The following is a 15,539-nucleotide window of genomic DNA, read 5'->3' as shown; positions in this document are numbered from 1 at the left end:
CAGCAAGTTATTTATTTCCAGAAGACTCCAACAAGTGCCTAAGGGCACAGTGAAACCCATTAGCTCACTACAATCAGTGCTTTTTTTTTCTTTAGAAAAATAGCTGCTGGTACCATGAAGCTGTTATAGCAAGTGGCACACTTTTTAACAACAAAAAAGAGGTGCCAGTACTGCATACCTTTGAGTACCACCTGAAAAAAGCACTGACTACAATAATGTGTAACTATAATAATTTTTCCAATAAAGATTCCAAGTAGAAATGTTGCCAAATTTGTGAATAATTTTGCATCTAATCAGTCTGACTTTTTAAAAGAAAAAAGTTCAAACATCTGGTGGTCATCAAGTTGGCAAAGGCTGCTGCCAGGCAATATGGAAGAGGGGTGTGTGTGTTTTCTGGGTCAACATCAGGCTGAAGGAGCTGAGGGGTCAAGGGAAAATCCACAGGATGAGAAAAATAAAAATCCCTTTAGGATGGCAAGGTGCAAAAGATGACAGGGGCTCCTAAACTTTTAACAGTATCTGAGGGAATTTCAGCAGATGTTGTTTGCCTGATAAGCTACACCTGCTGAAATTCCTGCTCCTGCACAGGTATTAAAGGTACAGGAATCTGTGACTTGCACATAGCCACCAACTTGAGACTGAGGGCTCACTACAGCCCTATTTTAAGCCCCACTTTGAACCTGACTCAGTTGCTGCTGGCAGAGCACTCCTATATACATCTCCTCAGAGTTAAGTCTCATTAAATTCAGCGGAGCTTATTCCCAGGAAAGTGTGCCTAGGATTGTAGCCTAAGCACCACAGCATCTGAGTTATATAAATTGGCATAGTTGCAACGAGTTCCCTAGCCATCAGTTTTATTTCCCCATGTTCTCCAACTTGTGCCTAACAAGCCCTGAAATGACCCTATCAGGATTGCTCTTTTGTGAATTAATGTGAATGAAATAATCTAGAATAGATAAACAAGCAGGCATGCTTCCTGTAAGTAAAAGGGGTTGAATAAATTTTTATAAAGCCATTTTCCCAGTAAAAGAGAGAGAGAGAGAGAAACCGCATCACACCAGCCAGAATAAGGAAGGACAAAGATACTGTGTGCTTTGAAAAAGATACAGATATGGATGTGGTGAAAATTGGCTGCAAGCCTGGGAATCAGTTATTGCTAACTGGTAAGAAGAAGAAAAGAAATAGAAGATTAGCAGAGCCCCAGGTCAGAAAAAGAACAGACACAACAGGATTCTGTCATGGCTGCACAAGATATCACCAAAGAGGCACGGGTAGATAGCTACCTGTGCAAGTATGAAGTGTAACTGGTAGTGTAAAAACCTGCTAAAGTTAATAACCTGTTAAAGTTAACAAAAAGGTAAAAGAAAATCAAACTGTCTAGATTCCTGCTCTTGCACAGTGGTTTTGATCACCCACAGGGCACTTTTAAGAAAATAAAAGTAGGAACACCCCCTCAGCCTCTCATGGAGAACACAGGACAATGGTATAGTGCCAAAAGAAATTAGCAGTGCTGCAGGCCAAAGGGGTAAGCAAGAGAGCCAGGGACTGAAGATATGCACCCACCCAGGTTTGAGGTTTAACGGAACAAACCTATACATGTCTTCTCAGAACCAAGTTTCACCAAGTGCAACAGGATTTACGCCCAGGTAAGTGAAATAATTCCCTCTCACAGTAACCTCAGGTGATGAGGAGCAGCTGAAATGGACCCCAAACTGAGCCAGGAACAATGGTATTTAATGAATGCCTACTAAATGTCAGTGTCATATTAGACACAATATTATCCCAGGAATAAACTCCACAACATAGCTGTCAACTTTTTCCTTTTTAAGGGAAATTCCCTTATTCTGGAAAGGATTCCTCACAAGAAAAGGGAAAAGTTGACAGCTATGCTCAACTCAGCCCCTGTAAAATGCGCACATTATTAATATAAACAATTCATCAGAACATTTAAATAATAATACCCCATTAATATGTACAATAAAACATGCGGTCTGCATATTTTAAAATGTCTGAAGGTTCTCCCTCCATTTCATAATCTCCTATAACAGCACATTTATTGTGCAGATCAAGCCCAGCCTACTGAACCTTCACAAGAATTTGCCAGGCTATTTATTCCATCCCTCAAAATGTTGGAAGGTGTGTCTTCCTTTATGGCCACGTGGCCAGCCTTGAACTTCTCACACACGCCATCTAAAAGGGGCCGCCGCTACAATTCAGGGCTGCTCAGAACTGACTTTGTGGAGTAGCAATGCGCACATTTTAGTTTTTCCGACCTGGCACCTGTTTAAATAACGACCGAGAAACCTCTGGCTGGTGACTTTTTCCTCTGATAGCCTTTTTCTCCTTTGGATATTTGGTTTTCAGTAGGCGGGTTCCCAGCTGTGCTTCAACATAAAATACGGACGCAGAGCCTCCTGCAGCAGACTCAGATACGGATCTTAAAACTGAAACCCTACTTGGGAGAGGGAGGAAGCGGCGGGGAATTTGCTGGATTGGATAGAGAACATCCCGTTTTCTATTTCCAGGCGCTGCAGCTGAGCAATAATTAGCAGGTGATATTTGATCGAGGATCTATCAGAGTTCCGTCGTAGCCAGGAATTATGTTTGCGGCGGGGGGGCACGACACCCACCTGGCACCATCCTCTGGCAGATTCGGAATATTCAATAACAGTTGTTTTGAATTACTTTCTTTTGACCCCAAGTGCTCAGAAAAAAATCTCTCAAATTCTTTCTACGGTTTCTACATTTAGTTAAATATTTTTATTGATTGACTTGATTTAGGAGGGGGGCAGTTGCTCCCCCCCCCCGCTATGCCCATCAGTAGCGTTTATTTACCTCTCAGCAGTGACAGAGAGGGGCTGTTTACCATGTATTTAAAGCACATAACTTCCCCCAGGTATCCTGGGAACTATAATTTACCTCTCGCCGAGCTACAATTTCCAGCACTTGTAACAAACTACAGTCCCCCGCCCCTTTTTTTAATAGGAGTCCTAAATTGCAAATTCCTATCAAAGACAGTTTTGGATTTACTGGCGACGGAGCCGTTCCCTCTAGTTAACCCATGACGTCACCCTCTCCGCTAGCCCTTAAGCCAATCAGGAATCCCGCCCTCGGCCAATGAGGCTAAACCGAGGCTGGCTTTTGCTATATAAAAAACAATTTGCCAGGGCCGAGCGGAGCAGCTGAGAGGCGTGTGCAGGTAGGAACACGAAGCAGCCGAGAAGGGGTGAGTGCAAGGGGCCTTTTCTTCCGCAGGGTCTTCTTGAGCATCAGCGACACCCCCGCGGCTTCTCCTCCAGTCTTTCCAGTGCCTTCACTTTGTCCCTTTGCGCGTTGCAAGATGCGAGCGGCGCGAATGGGGGCGGATCCGGGAGGTGGGCGGGTCGTCATGGGGAAAGCGCGTGGAAGGCATTCGGGACCGAAAATAGTCGCTCGCTTAGCAGGTCGGTCTCGCGGAGAAGCCGAGGCAGGCGCAGCAATGCCCGGTCTCGAGCGCGGGGCTCGGAGGACGCGGCGCCGATTCCCTCCCCCCTCCCGCGGTACGAAGCGAAGGGAAATGCGCACCTATTGCTGCTGGGGGAGAGGTTTCCGTCATGCTAGAGATCGTTATCGTTATTTATATAATAAATGCACAGGCTTGTCGTATATAAGGCCCTTCCAAGCTCGTTGCTCATTCCGGCGCATGGGCAGGGCCAGAGGTGTAGCCTTAAATATATATAATAAATCAATAAAAGTGCTTAACTGAGGCTCTGTCTTCCCCCCAAAAAAGCTTGCTGCCCCCCCCCCCAAAAAATCCTGGCTACGCCCATGGGCAGGGCCCTGGTGGGGAACTGGATCCACTACATTTCTGTATGTTCCGGATCGGTTGCACTGGGAGTTGGGGGGAAATAATGGAAGTCTGTCTCGGTCCCTAGAGGCGGTGGCTTGTCTACTTAGCGATGGTCTCAGAGGTACTACCTGACTATTCCTTGCAGTAGGAACCTTTAATGTGCGCACCTCCTGCCATTTATTCTCCTCAGGTGGGGAAACGTTATTGTAAAGAAAATGGTATTTAAAGGTATTGGCAAATGAAATTTAACATGAGGAAAGAGGGGAGGTGTAAAATAGCATCCTACATTTCACAAGGTAAAACGTTACACGAAGGTGCTGCAGACCCAACCTGGTGTGACCCAACCCTACTTGCTTGTGGAAAGTTTGCTGCCTACTGAGGAATATGTATGGGTGTGGCCAATGGCTGATTTTTCATCTGGGTCTCTAGAGCAGAGCTTTCCAGACTTTCCATGTTGGTGACATGCATCATTTCGCAAAACAGTAATTAAGTTTTACTAGCATACCAGAGGTTAAATCCTTTCCAGCCCTAGCAGGAGCGCCCTGAGCATTCGCACAACACACCTACACACTGCAGCCCACACACTAACATGTCAGAGCAGCTCTTCCGTTGGAGAGGAATTCATCCTGTTTTGTTATTACTTCAAAGTGAACTGTTGTGTGGGGAAATGGCAACCAAAAAAAGGAATGAGCTGCATTGCTGAGTTCAATTCTGGTCCAGTCTGTAGGCACCGTGAATGCAAAACTGGAGGAAGGAAACTTTGGCCAAGAAGCTTTGACTGAGGTGTCAAACAGGCAGAAATGTTTTGATAGAAGCATAAATACTGACAAGACCGCAGTCCAGATAAGAGGGTACACCAGTTTTAAGAAGAAAAGAGCTTTGTTACTCCATGCAGCTAGCGGTGCTGGGTGATAAGGTTTGATACCACATCAAGCCCATAAATAACGGAAACCGTTTTTGCAGTTTTCTCATCTTGTCACTGCTACAGAATGAATTTTAGTTGAGTGTAAAAGAGAGAATTAAAGCAACAAGTCATCAAACCGGAAACGGTTTTTTGGATGTTTGGGAACAGAGTAGTCTTATTTTTATCCTCTGGATTCAATCTTAGTTTCATTGTTTCCACACAAAGTTTTTCCTGATGTCTTTTGTGCTGTGGTATATTTTGTCTAGAGAGGAAAAACACCGCTTTCAGATTCCATTCTTGCTGCTGGTAAAGAAACATTTTTCTTTGATTTTCACCTAGGCTAATCCTCAGTTTTGAATTTCCTGTATCCTATATATTGGCTGTGAATCCAAGAACTAAGGAGCTTGTTTCCATTCCTGGGTTTCCATTGGTAGATACGTTCTTCTCAAGCCAGAAGGCCAAGTACCGGTAGTTAGGACAACTAGGCTTATGCAATAAGCTTTTACTAGTGATGTTTAGGTGGGGTGTTTAAACTGGTGGAGTTTAGGTGGTCCAATATAGTATTCAGCAATGGTTAAATAAGTTGTACTTGATTACAGTACATGAGATTATAATTTTGTACATAACAGCCACTTTGTATTTTCCTTACCCGAAGATTCATCCATATATGATGTGCTATTAGATTTCTTTGGTCAGAGGAGGTTGGTCCATGAGGGCAAATGGGGCACTGCCCCAACTTCAGTCGACGCTCACCTGCCTCCTTACTTAGAACCAGCCCAGAGGGTGGCACTGGCTATCCATTTCCACTTCCTCAATGTTGGCATTGTAGCCTGATGAGGGTGGGGGACAAGCCAAGACTTAGTTGTCTCCACCTGTCTCTGACTCTGGCTCGAACTACAATTGGTAGTTTGCCCCTATGGTAACATAGGATAGTGCATATAGAAAATGGGTGATATGCCAGTCCTCATATTTTTTTTTGCACCACACATTTTCAGTGTAACCAGATTTGCGCAAGACTGCTGTTTTGGCCTTGTCATTAGTGCTGTTATTTTTTTCTTGCTCCAGAACAGCTTGATTAAACTACGATTTGCCAAAAGAAATAGATTTGTGGCTGCAAATAAAGTTATTGGCACCAAAGAGGGATTGGAGTGGTTGTGCATCACTGGGTAAAGGGGTCTCATTAAGGGGTGGCAATGAGAGCTTGGTGTAGAAATTGGGAGGATTTGCCCACGATTTAAGAGATGCAAGCAAATTTCACTCTTGTGTAAGACCTCTGTTAAGCAAACAGAAATGGGTGTTGCGCCCCACAAAAAAAAAGCACATGCCTCTATTTTGCTCATTGTGAGGCATGTTAACAAAGGATAGTGACATTTGCTTTTGTGGTATTGTGCAGGTTGGTTGGTTGCTGTAGTGGAAGTCTGCACAAGGTTTTCCACTAACACAACTGGGCTTGCCTCTCTTCCCCCCACAAAATGCTCTGAAATTGGCTCTGGTGGGGGTTCGGAGGATTCCAGAACAGCTCAAGGATGGGAGGAGATAGGGGATTGTTCCATCTGGCAAGTTGAAAAGATTCTGCTGACAACAGTTGCCGTAGTGCTACACTGAATTGTTGCTTCAGAACATCCAGCACCAACCAAACTGTGTTTTTGCTTTATAGGCTAAGGCTGGAAAAATAATAACTGGAAGATGAAGACTCTTGTTACCACCGTTTTGATCGCCACATTTGTTCTGACTTTGTTCAGCCATTTTGGTAAGTATGCAAGTGCGCTATTAAAAATAGTGTGAACTTAGAGCAAGGCACTGAGCAGAGGAGGTAGGCTTCACAAAAAGGGGTTCAGGGGCTGGGAGAGAAATGTGGACTTGAACAGTTGTTGCTGGTATTTCCCCTAAAGAGTAATAGATATGGGGGGTGATTTCTGGTGGGCTATGATTCACGGTGTTTCCGTGTGCGGCTCTGGCTCGCCAGAGCAGCGATGTCACGCTGGCCACGTGACCCGGAAGTGTCTTCGGACAGCGCTGGCCCTCGGCCTCTTTGAGTGAGATGGGCGCACAACCCTAGAGTCTGTCAAGACTGGCCCGTACGGGCAGGGGTACCTTTACCTTTACCTTTATGATTCTAGTAGGCCAAGGAGGACTTGCTTAATTTTGACTCCTGGAGGCAAGCCTACTGGGATGTGGTAGGTTCTTCCTTTGTAGGTAGGTAGTTCTTCAGAGATGCCAGCCACTGCTTATGGCTCATAGCTTAATCTATACTTGTGATATTATACTTGCGGTATTGCTGTTGAAACTGGTTTGTGCTGACTCCAGCTGTATTGTAGTCAGATCTTCTAGAATTGAATCGGGAACTCTAGAACAGACTTCTTCATATGGCTCTTTTGCATACATACTAGATTATACAGTGGTGCCTCGCAAGACGAAAAGAATCCGTTCCGTGAGTCTCTTCGTCTAGCGGTTTTTTCGTCTTGTGAAGCAAGCCCATTAGCGGATTAGCGGTTTAGCGGCTATTAAAGGCTTAAAGGATTAGCGGATTAGCTGCTAAAAGGCTATTAGCAGCTTAGTGCCTTAGAAAAAGGGGGTGAGGAGCGAAAAAACCCCCCCAGGAATCGCAAGACATTTTCGTCTTGCGAAGCAAGCCCATAGCAAATTTGTTTTGCGAAGCACCTCCAAAACGGAAAACCCTTTCGTCTAGCGGGTTTTCCGTCTTGCGGGGCACCACTGTACTTGGTTCCCTTGATGAGAAAAGCCTTGCATTAATGCCACAAACTATTTTTATTTATTTGGTTCAAATCTATAACTCCTTTTCTCCTTTCCATGGGAAACCTGTGATGACACACAATAAAATTACATAAAGTTGTTCAAAACAACATTAGAATACAATGATACAGGCAGGGATGTTCCTCCAGAGGTAGATGGACTCCATATCTCATATATTTTGCCTATGCTGACAGGACTGATGGGTTTTGAAGTCCAGTAATCTCTGGAGAGGTATGCGGGTGGCGCTGTGGGTTAAACCACAGAGCCTAGGGCTTGCCGATCAGAAGGTCGGCGGTTTGAATCCCCCGGACGCCCATTGCTCTGTCCCAGCTCCTGCCAACCTAGCAGTTCGAAAGCACATCAAAGGGCAAGTAGATAAATAGGTACCGCTCCGGCGGGAACGTAAACGGTGTTTCCGTGCATTGCTCTGGTTCACCAGAAGTGGCTTAGTCATGCTGGCCACATGACCCGGAAGCTGTACGCCTGCTCCCTCAGCCAATAAAGTGAGATAGATGAGCGCTGCAACCCCCCCCCCAGTCGGTCACAACTGGACCTAATGGTCAGGGGTCCCTTTACCTTAATCTCTGGAGGATTGTAGCTTCCCCTGTTGGAAGGACAACAGAGATCATTCAGAGTGCAACTTAAGGATGAATTCTGTTGTTACTGTTAAAGTGAACTAGGTGGTGGTGGGGAGTTTTACATAGCAACCAGGTAAGGTGGCATGATCTTTACTAAAGCAGTATGTGCTCTGATGAGCTGTGACATCTGATATGCCTTTGCGGTACGCTTAAACACTTTTAACTTATCTTTTAATTATTTCTACATCAATATTGTAGTTCAAGCTTGTTACCAGGAATCTAGTTTCATGATGGAAGCCTGCAATAAGACCATCTTCTATTCTCCTCCCCTCTTTCATTTAGGAGCTGCCTTAAAATGTTATCAGTGTCTGGATGGTATAGGTCCCTGTAAAACGAACGTCACATGCTCGGGTGATACTGATTCCTGCATATTGGTGAACTTGCGAAGTATGCTGCCTTATCTGATTCATGTGTAACTTGTGATTAAGTACAATTTTAAAAGAACTATTTTCTTTACTTCATTATGGTCAGCACTTGTATTTTATGCATTTTTTCCTCCCAACTCACTGAAGTGAGGCCTTTTCTTCAAATTATTTTAGGGATAGGTTGTTGAGGAGATTGCATTGGTTTAAATATGGCATTAGGCAAATTTAATTGTCCTGCTTCTCTCCCCATCCTCATTAACATTCTTCATTAACTGCTGGTTGTACACCTAGCATTGTACTTTTTGGGGTACATTTGATGATGTGGAAGTCTCTGGGCTGATTTAATCAGATGAAACATTAAGGGAAGGTGGTAGGGGTCCCTGAGCATTTTAAAGTTGGGCAATCCATGAGAATGGATGTAACCTAATACTTGTAAGAAAATTAGTTTATCTTTCTTGCATTGTACCACAAAAAGTAGAGCTCTCTCCCTGAGACACTGTTCTTGATATGGTGATAGATTTTTTTTGGAACATGAAAGTGAATTTAAAATGTTTTCATAATAAATGCATATTAAAAACAAATGTTGAGTGATAAATCATACAAACTACATCTTTTGTACTTAAAGAAGTAAAGTAGGTCTTGGATTCAATGTGAAATTATTGTACACATTTTCATTTCCCCTTAATTTTCTCCTTTGCCCCTGTGCAGAGAAGCAAATGGGTGTTGGATGGTTACTTTGGCTTGATACTATTGCCTTTGTTAGTGGAATAGGAAGCTGGCTGCTTCTTCAAATAGCTCTTGTAAAGTAAAATATCTCAAATAAGATTTGGGGGCAAACACATGGTTTATTTTTTTCTTTTTAGATGCTGTCTCTATATTTTTATGACAGTATTTTAAAAGCCACCTTGCGTGTTTTGAACCGATAGGCAATATTTTTTAAAATAACTGTAAGGAAGGTATGGAAGACTTAAATAGACATTCTTAAACTCTTCTCCCCCTCCCCCAATTTTCTTGCTCAGCAGGAAAGCAAACTACTTTCCATAAAATCTTGTCTTTGTGTTGTTGTTTTTTAAGGTACTGGAAGAAATATCTCTACATGCTGGAAATACTCCAACTGTGAAATTGACTTTATTGAGAAAGAATTCAAGACTGGAAACTTCAAATTTCATTGCTGTCAAAAAGATTTGTGTAATGGCAGCCCAATTACAGCAGGTAGTAAGATAGTCCTTGGCTTAACTTCTGTGCTGATCGCAATCCAGATGCTCTGCTTCTGATCTGGAGTAGGAAATACTTTGAACAAAAAGAAGTCATTTCATACCTATTGACAAATAGCCTTATAAGAGAGAGCACCACACATTGAGAACAGAGACCGAATAAATCAGGGAAAATGGAAAGTAGAATAGCAAAACTTGTTTACTACATTGTAGTCACTGCATTGTGGGTTTTTCTTTGTGGTGCTTCATTCTACTTGTAAACTTGTATCACTTTTGCGCACTTAAACTTTTCATAGGAGAGTTTTTGAATCTAATGAAACTGCCAACTTATTTTTCATCTTTTCCTATCTGTAAGACTTTTATCTCAATAATAAAAGTGTCTACTTGACATTTGAACTGCATACCCTTTCATCATGGGCCTCTGTTTCCATACCACAACTTGCATATTTTTGCTGGCTACTGTCAAATACGGTTCCTATTCTTTCTTCCCAACATGGCTATAAGGAAGTATTTCTAGTGAGGCATATTTCACATGGTGGGTAAGACTTCAGAAGGCATTATTTGGACAGTCCTAATCTCCACTTCATCATAAATTTCCTCATGCCAATGCTTGCAGTAACCTTGTAGTCCAGTGACCCTGAGCAGCGTCTTGTGACATCCCATCACGGGTCCGAATGTATTATTGTACTCTAGGATTAAATGGGGCAGCATTTCAGACAATGTTTTATCTAGGTCTGCAGCTCACAGATAATGTAATAGACACTCACTGTCTAGTGCCAATTTTTCTGTGTGTTCTATTTAACTTGCCTGCCAACAATCCCTGGAATCTCAATTCTGCAGCACATGTTTAACTTACCCAACAAGCATAATGGGATGTTTTATAATTTGCTATGCAAACAGCAGCTTGGTTGGTGATGTTTTGTTGCCTTTATACTTGTTTATGCACAACCTTTCACATGTTTAAAATATTTCTAAAACCACAATGGCACCCTCACTCAATAAGTGGTGTGCCTTGATAAGGATTGCTTTCCAACTATGAGTTCAGAGCAATGATGGGGATGTCACTGGCCATTTATTAGTGTCACTGGTTAACATGAAGGTTACTTGAACCACTGATAACATGAAGGTTACTTGAACATTGCCCAATAGTCCCCTGCTCCCATCTATGCCAAAGCTGCTATAGGAAACTGGGAAAAAAATTTCGGAGTATTTGAAGAGTGTATGTGATGAGCAAACAACGCTAGTGGGTTTTAAAGAAGCTTTGTGAAAAAATAAGGAATATTGCAAAAATGCAAATAAGGCTATTAAGATATTTTTTTTTAAAAAAGGCGATACTAAATTTGAGGAATGCGTAGACAAAATTTTAAATACGGATGATGGTCAGAGAAGTTGAGGGAAGTCCTAAAACTGAAAATATGTTAATTGGGAATTTGTATGATTGGAGATATTTGTGCAAAACTTAATACAAATTTATTTTTTTAAAAAAACAAAGCTGCTATAGGAAACTGGTTCACCAGAGCTGTCATGTTTAAAAGTAGGGACCCATCACAAATTTTGCACGAGTGGGTAGATGGAAATGAAGGTCATTTTCAAGGTGACATGGATAACATGTTGCTGCCTGAGACAAAATAGGCTACCTTTAAGAAACTGCTGCAGCTTGTTTATTAACCTATTTGGATAGGCTTTAAATGAAAACGAAGGCAAGGAGATGTGCTATAAAACATAACAGAAATGGAACTCCCATGTTGAAGGCTAAGGTGTTGTAAAAGCACGCAATACCGTAATTAGGGCAGAAACATGACTCTGGACTTCAGTATACTTAACAAGGTACCTAATAATTTTCAATATAAAATACTATGGTTTAAATTGAAGCCCCCAATTATACATGCAAAGTTATTCAACTCCTCCATGGTGGGTGGATCTATTGCAGCTGGCAATTCCTTCCTCCTGGAAAAACAACAACATAAGATTGTGGAACCCATCACAATGATGTAGCACAGGAGTTGCAGCCACCTGTCTCTGGAATATGAGTAGCCCTTTGCTTACAGATAAGTATACTTGCTTGCACAAATAGTTTTAGATCCATGCCCCCCCTTTAAAATATGCCTAAAGCAACTCCTTATGGTTAATAGTACAATAATGCTCATGTATAAACAAACTATTATTAACAGCTTGGCTCGTAGCCAGATTCTACGCCCAGATTTGTAGGCACAAATCATCCTCTAGAATAAAATAGTTTACTAGGGGAAAGCTGATGTCGCCCTTGGGGCGCCTCAGGGTCAATTTTTATGGTAGCCCAAATCTCAGTTGTACGCGTATATGTACAGGCATATATCTCAATTTTAATTCAGGAGCTACTGCTGCAAACTGCTCCAATTGTATATTTTATCTTTATGAATGCTGTCATTATTGTGTTATACAAGCTGGTCTGACTATAATAAATTGTCTATTATTACCGTATTTTTCGCTCTATTGGACGCACCGGACCACAGGACGCACCTAGTTTTTAGAGGGGGAAATCAAGGGGGGAAAATATTATCCTCCCCCCAGCCCCAAAGAGCAACGGACAGGCTGCACGCAGCCTGTCTGCTTCTCCCAGAGCTTCTTGGGACTGTGGGGCAAGCCCGGGTTCCCCCACCAGCCCCAAAGAGCAAAGAAGCCAAGACAGCGCGCGGGATCCATAGCTACGCAACCTCTCCAGCCAGGAGCTAAACCTCTCCAGCGTGGCTAAAGAAGAAGACAAGGCAGTGAGCGTGATCCATCCCACTCGCTGCCCTGGCTTCCTCTTTAGCCTTGTGCAGCATCTTTAGTCTTGCGCAACAGGATGGATTGTGCCCGCTGTCCACCGGGGCTGGACTAGATGACTCCTAGGGTTCCCTTCCAACCCTGCAATTCTATGACCTCGGAAGGTGTTTGGGGTCTCCACCACTGGAGGCTTTTAAGCAGCGGTTGGGTGACCATCTGCCTGGCGTTCTTTGGCTGTGATTCCTACATTGTGAGGGGGCTGGGCTAGATGACCCTCGGGTGGCCCTCCCAACTCTATACTACAGTTCTGCAGCAGGAGATCCACAGCCACTTCACACAATGCCCACTCCAAATTTTCATCTGAGAGACATGTAGCTTCAGTGTCTAGGTAGGTACCCCCCTACCTGCCACACTTCCCACACCCCACTTAAGCTGAGGGAATTCCTGCCCAGAGAAGCTCCCAGGTGAGGCAAGGGTTAAGATCTACCTCTGGTAGATCTCTTGCGGCTGGAGAGGCACGCAAGTCTAAAGAGGAAGCCAGGGCAGTGAACGGGATGGATCGCGCTCCCTGCCCTGGCTTCCTCTTTACACTTGCGAAGCCTCCCCCACCCCCCACCCCACCCCCGCTGGAGAGGCGCGCAAGTCTAAAGAGGGAGCCAGGGCAGCGAACGGGATGGATCGCGCTCCCTGCCCTGGCTTCCTCTTTACACTTGCGAAGCCTCCCCCACCCCCCACCCCACCCCCGCTGGAGAGGCGCGCAAGTCTAAAGAGGGAGCCAGGGCAGGGAACGGGATGGATCTCGCTCCCTGCCCTGGCTTCCTCTTTAGCCTTGCGAAGCCTCCCCCACCCCCCACCCCCGCTGGAGAGGCGCGCAAGTCTAAAGAGGGAGCCAGGGCAGTGAACGGGATGGATCGCGCTCCCTGCCCTGGCTTCCTCTTTACACTTGCAAAGCCTCCCCCACCCCCCACCCCACCCCCGCTGGAGAGGCGCGCAAGTCTAAAGAGGGAGCCAGGGCAGCGAACGGGATGGATCGCGCTCCCTGCCCTGGCTTCCTCTTTACACTTGCGAAGCCTCCCCCACCCCCCACCCCCGCTGGAGAGGCGCGCAAGTCTAAAGAGGGAGCCAGGGCAGGGAACGGGATGGATCTCGCTCCCTGCCCTGGCTTCCTCTTTAGCCTTGCGAAGCCTCCCCCACCCCCCACCCCCGCTGGAGAGGCGCGCAAGTCTAAAGAGGGAGCCAGGGCAGCGAACGGGATGGATCGCGCTCCCTGCCCTGGCTTCCTCTTTACACTTGCGAAGCCTCCCCCACCCCCCACCCCACCCCCGCTGGAGAGGCGCGCAAGTCTAAAGAGGGAGCCAGGGCAGCGAACGGGATGGATCGCGCTCCCTGCCCTGGCTTCCTCTTTACACTTGCGAAGCCTCCCGCGGCTGGAGAGGTCGTGCAAAGCTTTTCTAGAGGTGGGAGAAGGGACTGACTGGCGGTGTCAGTTCCTTCTCCCTCTTGGGGAAAAGCCCGCAAGAGCCGCGCAAAGCTTGTGTGGGGCTCTTGGGGGCTTTTCCTGCCTGCCTTCCCCCTGCATTCGCTCCATAGGACGCACAGACTTTTCCCATTAGTTTTTAAGACGGGAAAAGTGCGTCCTATGGTGCGAAAAGTACGGTAATTAAATTTCTATTCCACCCTTCATCTGGAGATCACATGGAGATTTGCAATAGATTTGCAGTTGGAGTTCACTTAGAAGAGCATTGTTTTAGGCAACTGCTCTCAAAAAATACATCCATCATGCAGTTCAGTTATTCAGACATCAATGATTCAGTCATTCTCAACCATTTTTCCATGGAATGTTTAACCAAGAGTGTCTGTTAATGGTTCACTGAGAATGGCTCACTTCTGTTGGGCTGGTGGAATTCTACTGGAAATGTTTACATATTTTACTACAAAACACTTGGAATAATATAAATTCATTAATGTTTGCTGAAGTCCTGAAAAAAAAATCAGAGCTATTATCAAATTTCACAAATGCATTCCCTGTGTTGCTGCTTATTGTTCATCTGCTCATCTAGGGAAAGAAAATGGTACTACCTTCGTGTTAAAAAAGCATAGTTTTATTTATCTCCAGAAGCAAATGAACCGGCATGCATATAAAACCGGTAAAAAGCAATCAATAAATCTTTGCATGTACCCTGATCCTGAAATTAGTTATAATTGCAAGAGAAAACATCATTAAACATTATAGGCAGGTCTAAAAAAATAATTTACCTGAACAAAAAAGCCCTGGGACAACAACTGTGTCCCTGCAAAGTGAACTGCAAAGTAAGGGAGTTGTTATTGAAAAAGCCCTGTAATGGGAATCTGTCTATCTTATCCTCCAGGGTAAAGCCTGAGCAGAACCTTATCAGCTGCTCTTGAAAAGGATTAAGTGTGGGATAACCAGCCTCATACAATCATCATACTTAAGTCTGATTAATGCATGAAGGGGTAAGACCATAGAGAAAACTATCTTGTCAGGCTTACCTCACTTTGGGAGCAACTAGGCAATCAAGCCTATTGTTTTCTCCCAGTAGCTGAGAAGCTCAGTGTGTGAGGTTTCAGCGGGTTGCTCCAAGGCCAGACCGCATGGTTCCAACAAGCCACTCTTGAGTTCCTATACCAATTAAGTTAGGAATATTCACTACTTCAGAACTAAGCCAAGTTTTATTGCCTGTGCAACATTTTTTTGAATGCTGTATGGAAAAGCACATGAATCTGGCCTCTGATGAGTTTGTAAGCAAACCATTTTTAATGTGTTTATATCTTATTGAAAATATTTCAGTTAAATGAAATAAAGTGAAGAAATAAAAAAAGGAATAAGTAAACCATTTTAAACTTACTGAACTTGTGGTCTTTTTGTATGCTAAGGGAAGAGGGGAACTTTGGAAGGCACTGAGCAGAGCATATTTTAAAGGTCTAACAGCCCATCTTTCCACATTTTACTTCGCTGCATATTTTGTGATTTTAAATCTCTGCTGGGGTTCTCTCACCAAAGAGTACTTGCCCCAAACCTGGATCTAGGCATCCAGAAATTCTTGAGCTCTTAGTATTTGTTGGGGCAAG

At 44.2% G+C, this 15,539-nt stretch overlaps 1 protein-coding gene and 1 long non-coding RNA gene across 2 annotated transcripts; both read left to right on the top strand.

Annotated features, from left to right (window-relative positions):
* Positions 1-6,343: 6,343 nt before the first annotated feature.
* LOC310681037 (CD59 glycoprotein-like) lies at positions 6,344-10,105 on the top strand. Its single transcript, XM_083448357.1, has 3 exons — positions 6,344-6,483; positions 8,408-8,512; positions 9,565-10,105. Exons 1-3 carry the CDS (start codon positions 6,420-6,422, stop codon positions 9,762-9,764), a joined length of 369 nt encoding a protein of 122 aa, XP_083304483.1. The 5' UTR covers positions 6,344-6,419; the 3' UTR covers positions 9,765-10,105.
* A 1,092-nt stretch (positions 10,106-11,197) lies between these two features.
* On the top strand, positions 11,198-15,315 carry LOC310681567. Its single transcript, XR_014513382.1, has 2 exons — positions 11,198-12,161; positions 14,102-15,315. It is a non-coding gene; the product is annotated as an uncharacterized lncRNA (long non-coding RNA).
* Positions 15,316-15,539: the final 224 nt, after the last annotated feature.

Source organism: Podarcis tiliguerta, assembly GCF_965153285.1.
Source record: "Podarcis tiliguerta genome assembly, chromosome: 1".
NCBI lineage: Eukaryota > Metazoa > Chordata > Lepidosauria > Squamata > Lacertidae > Podarcis > Podarcis tiliguerta.
Note: the sequence above shows the minus strand (reverse complement) of the source record. Positions and strands in the feature narration are given on the sequence as shown.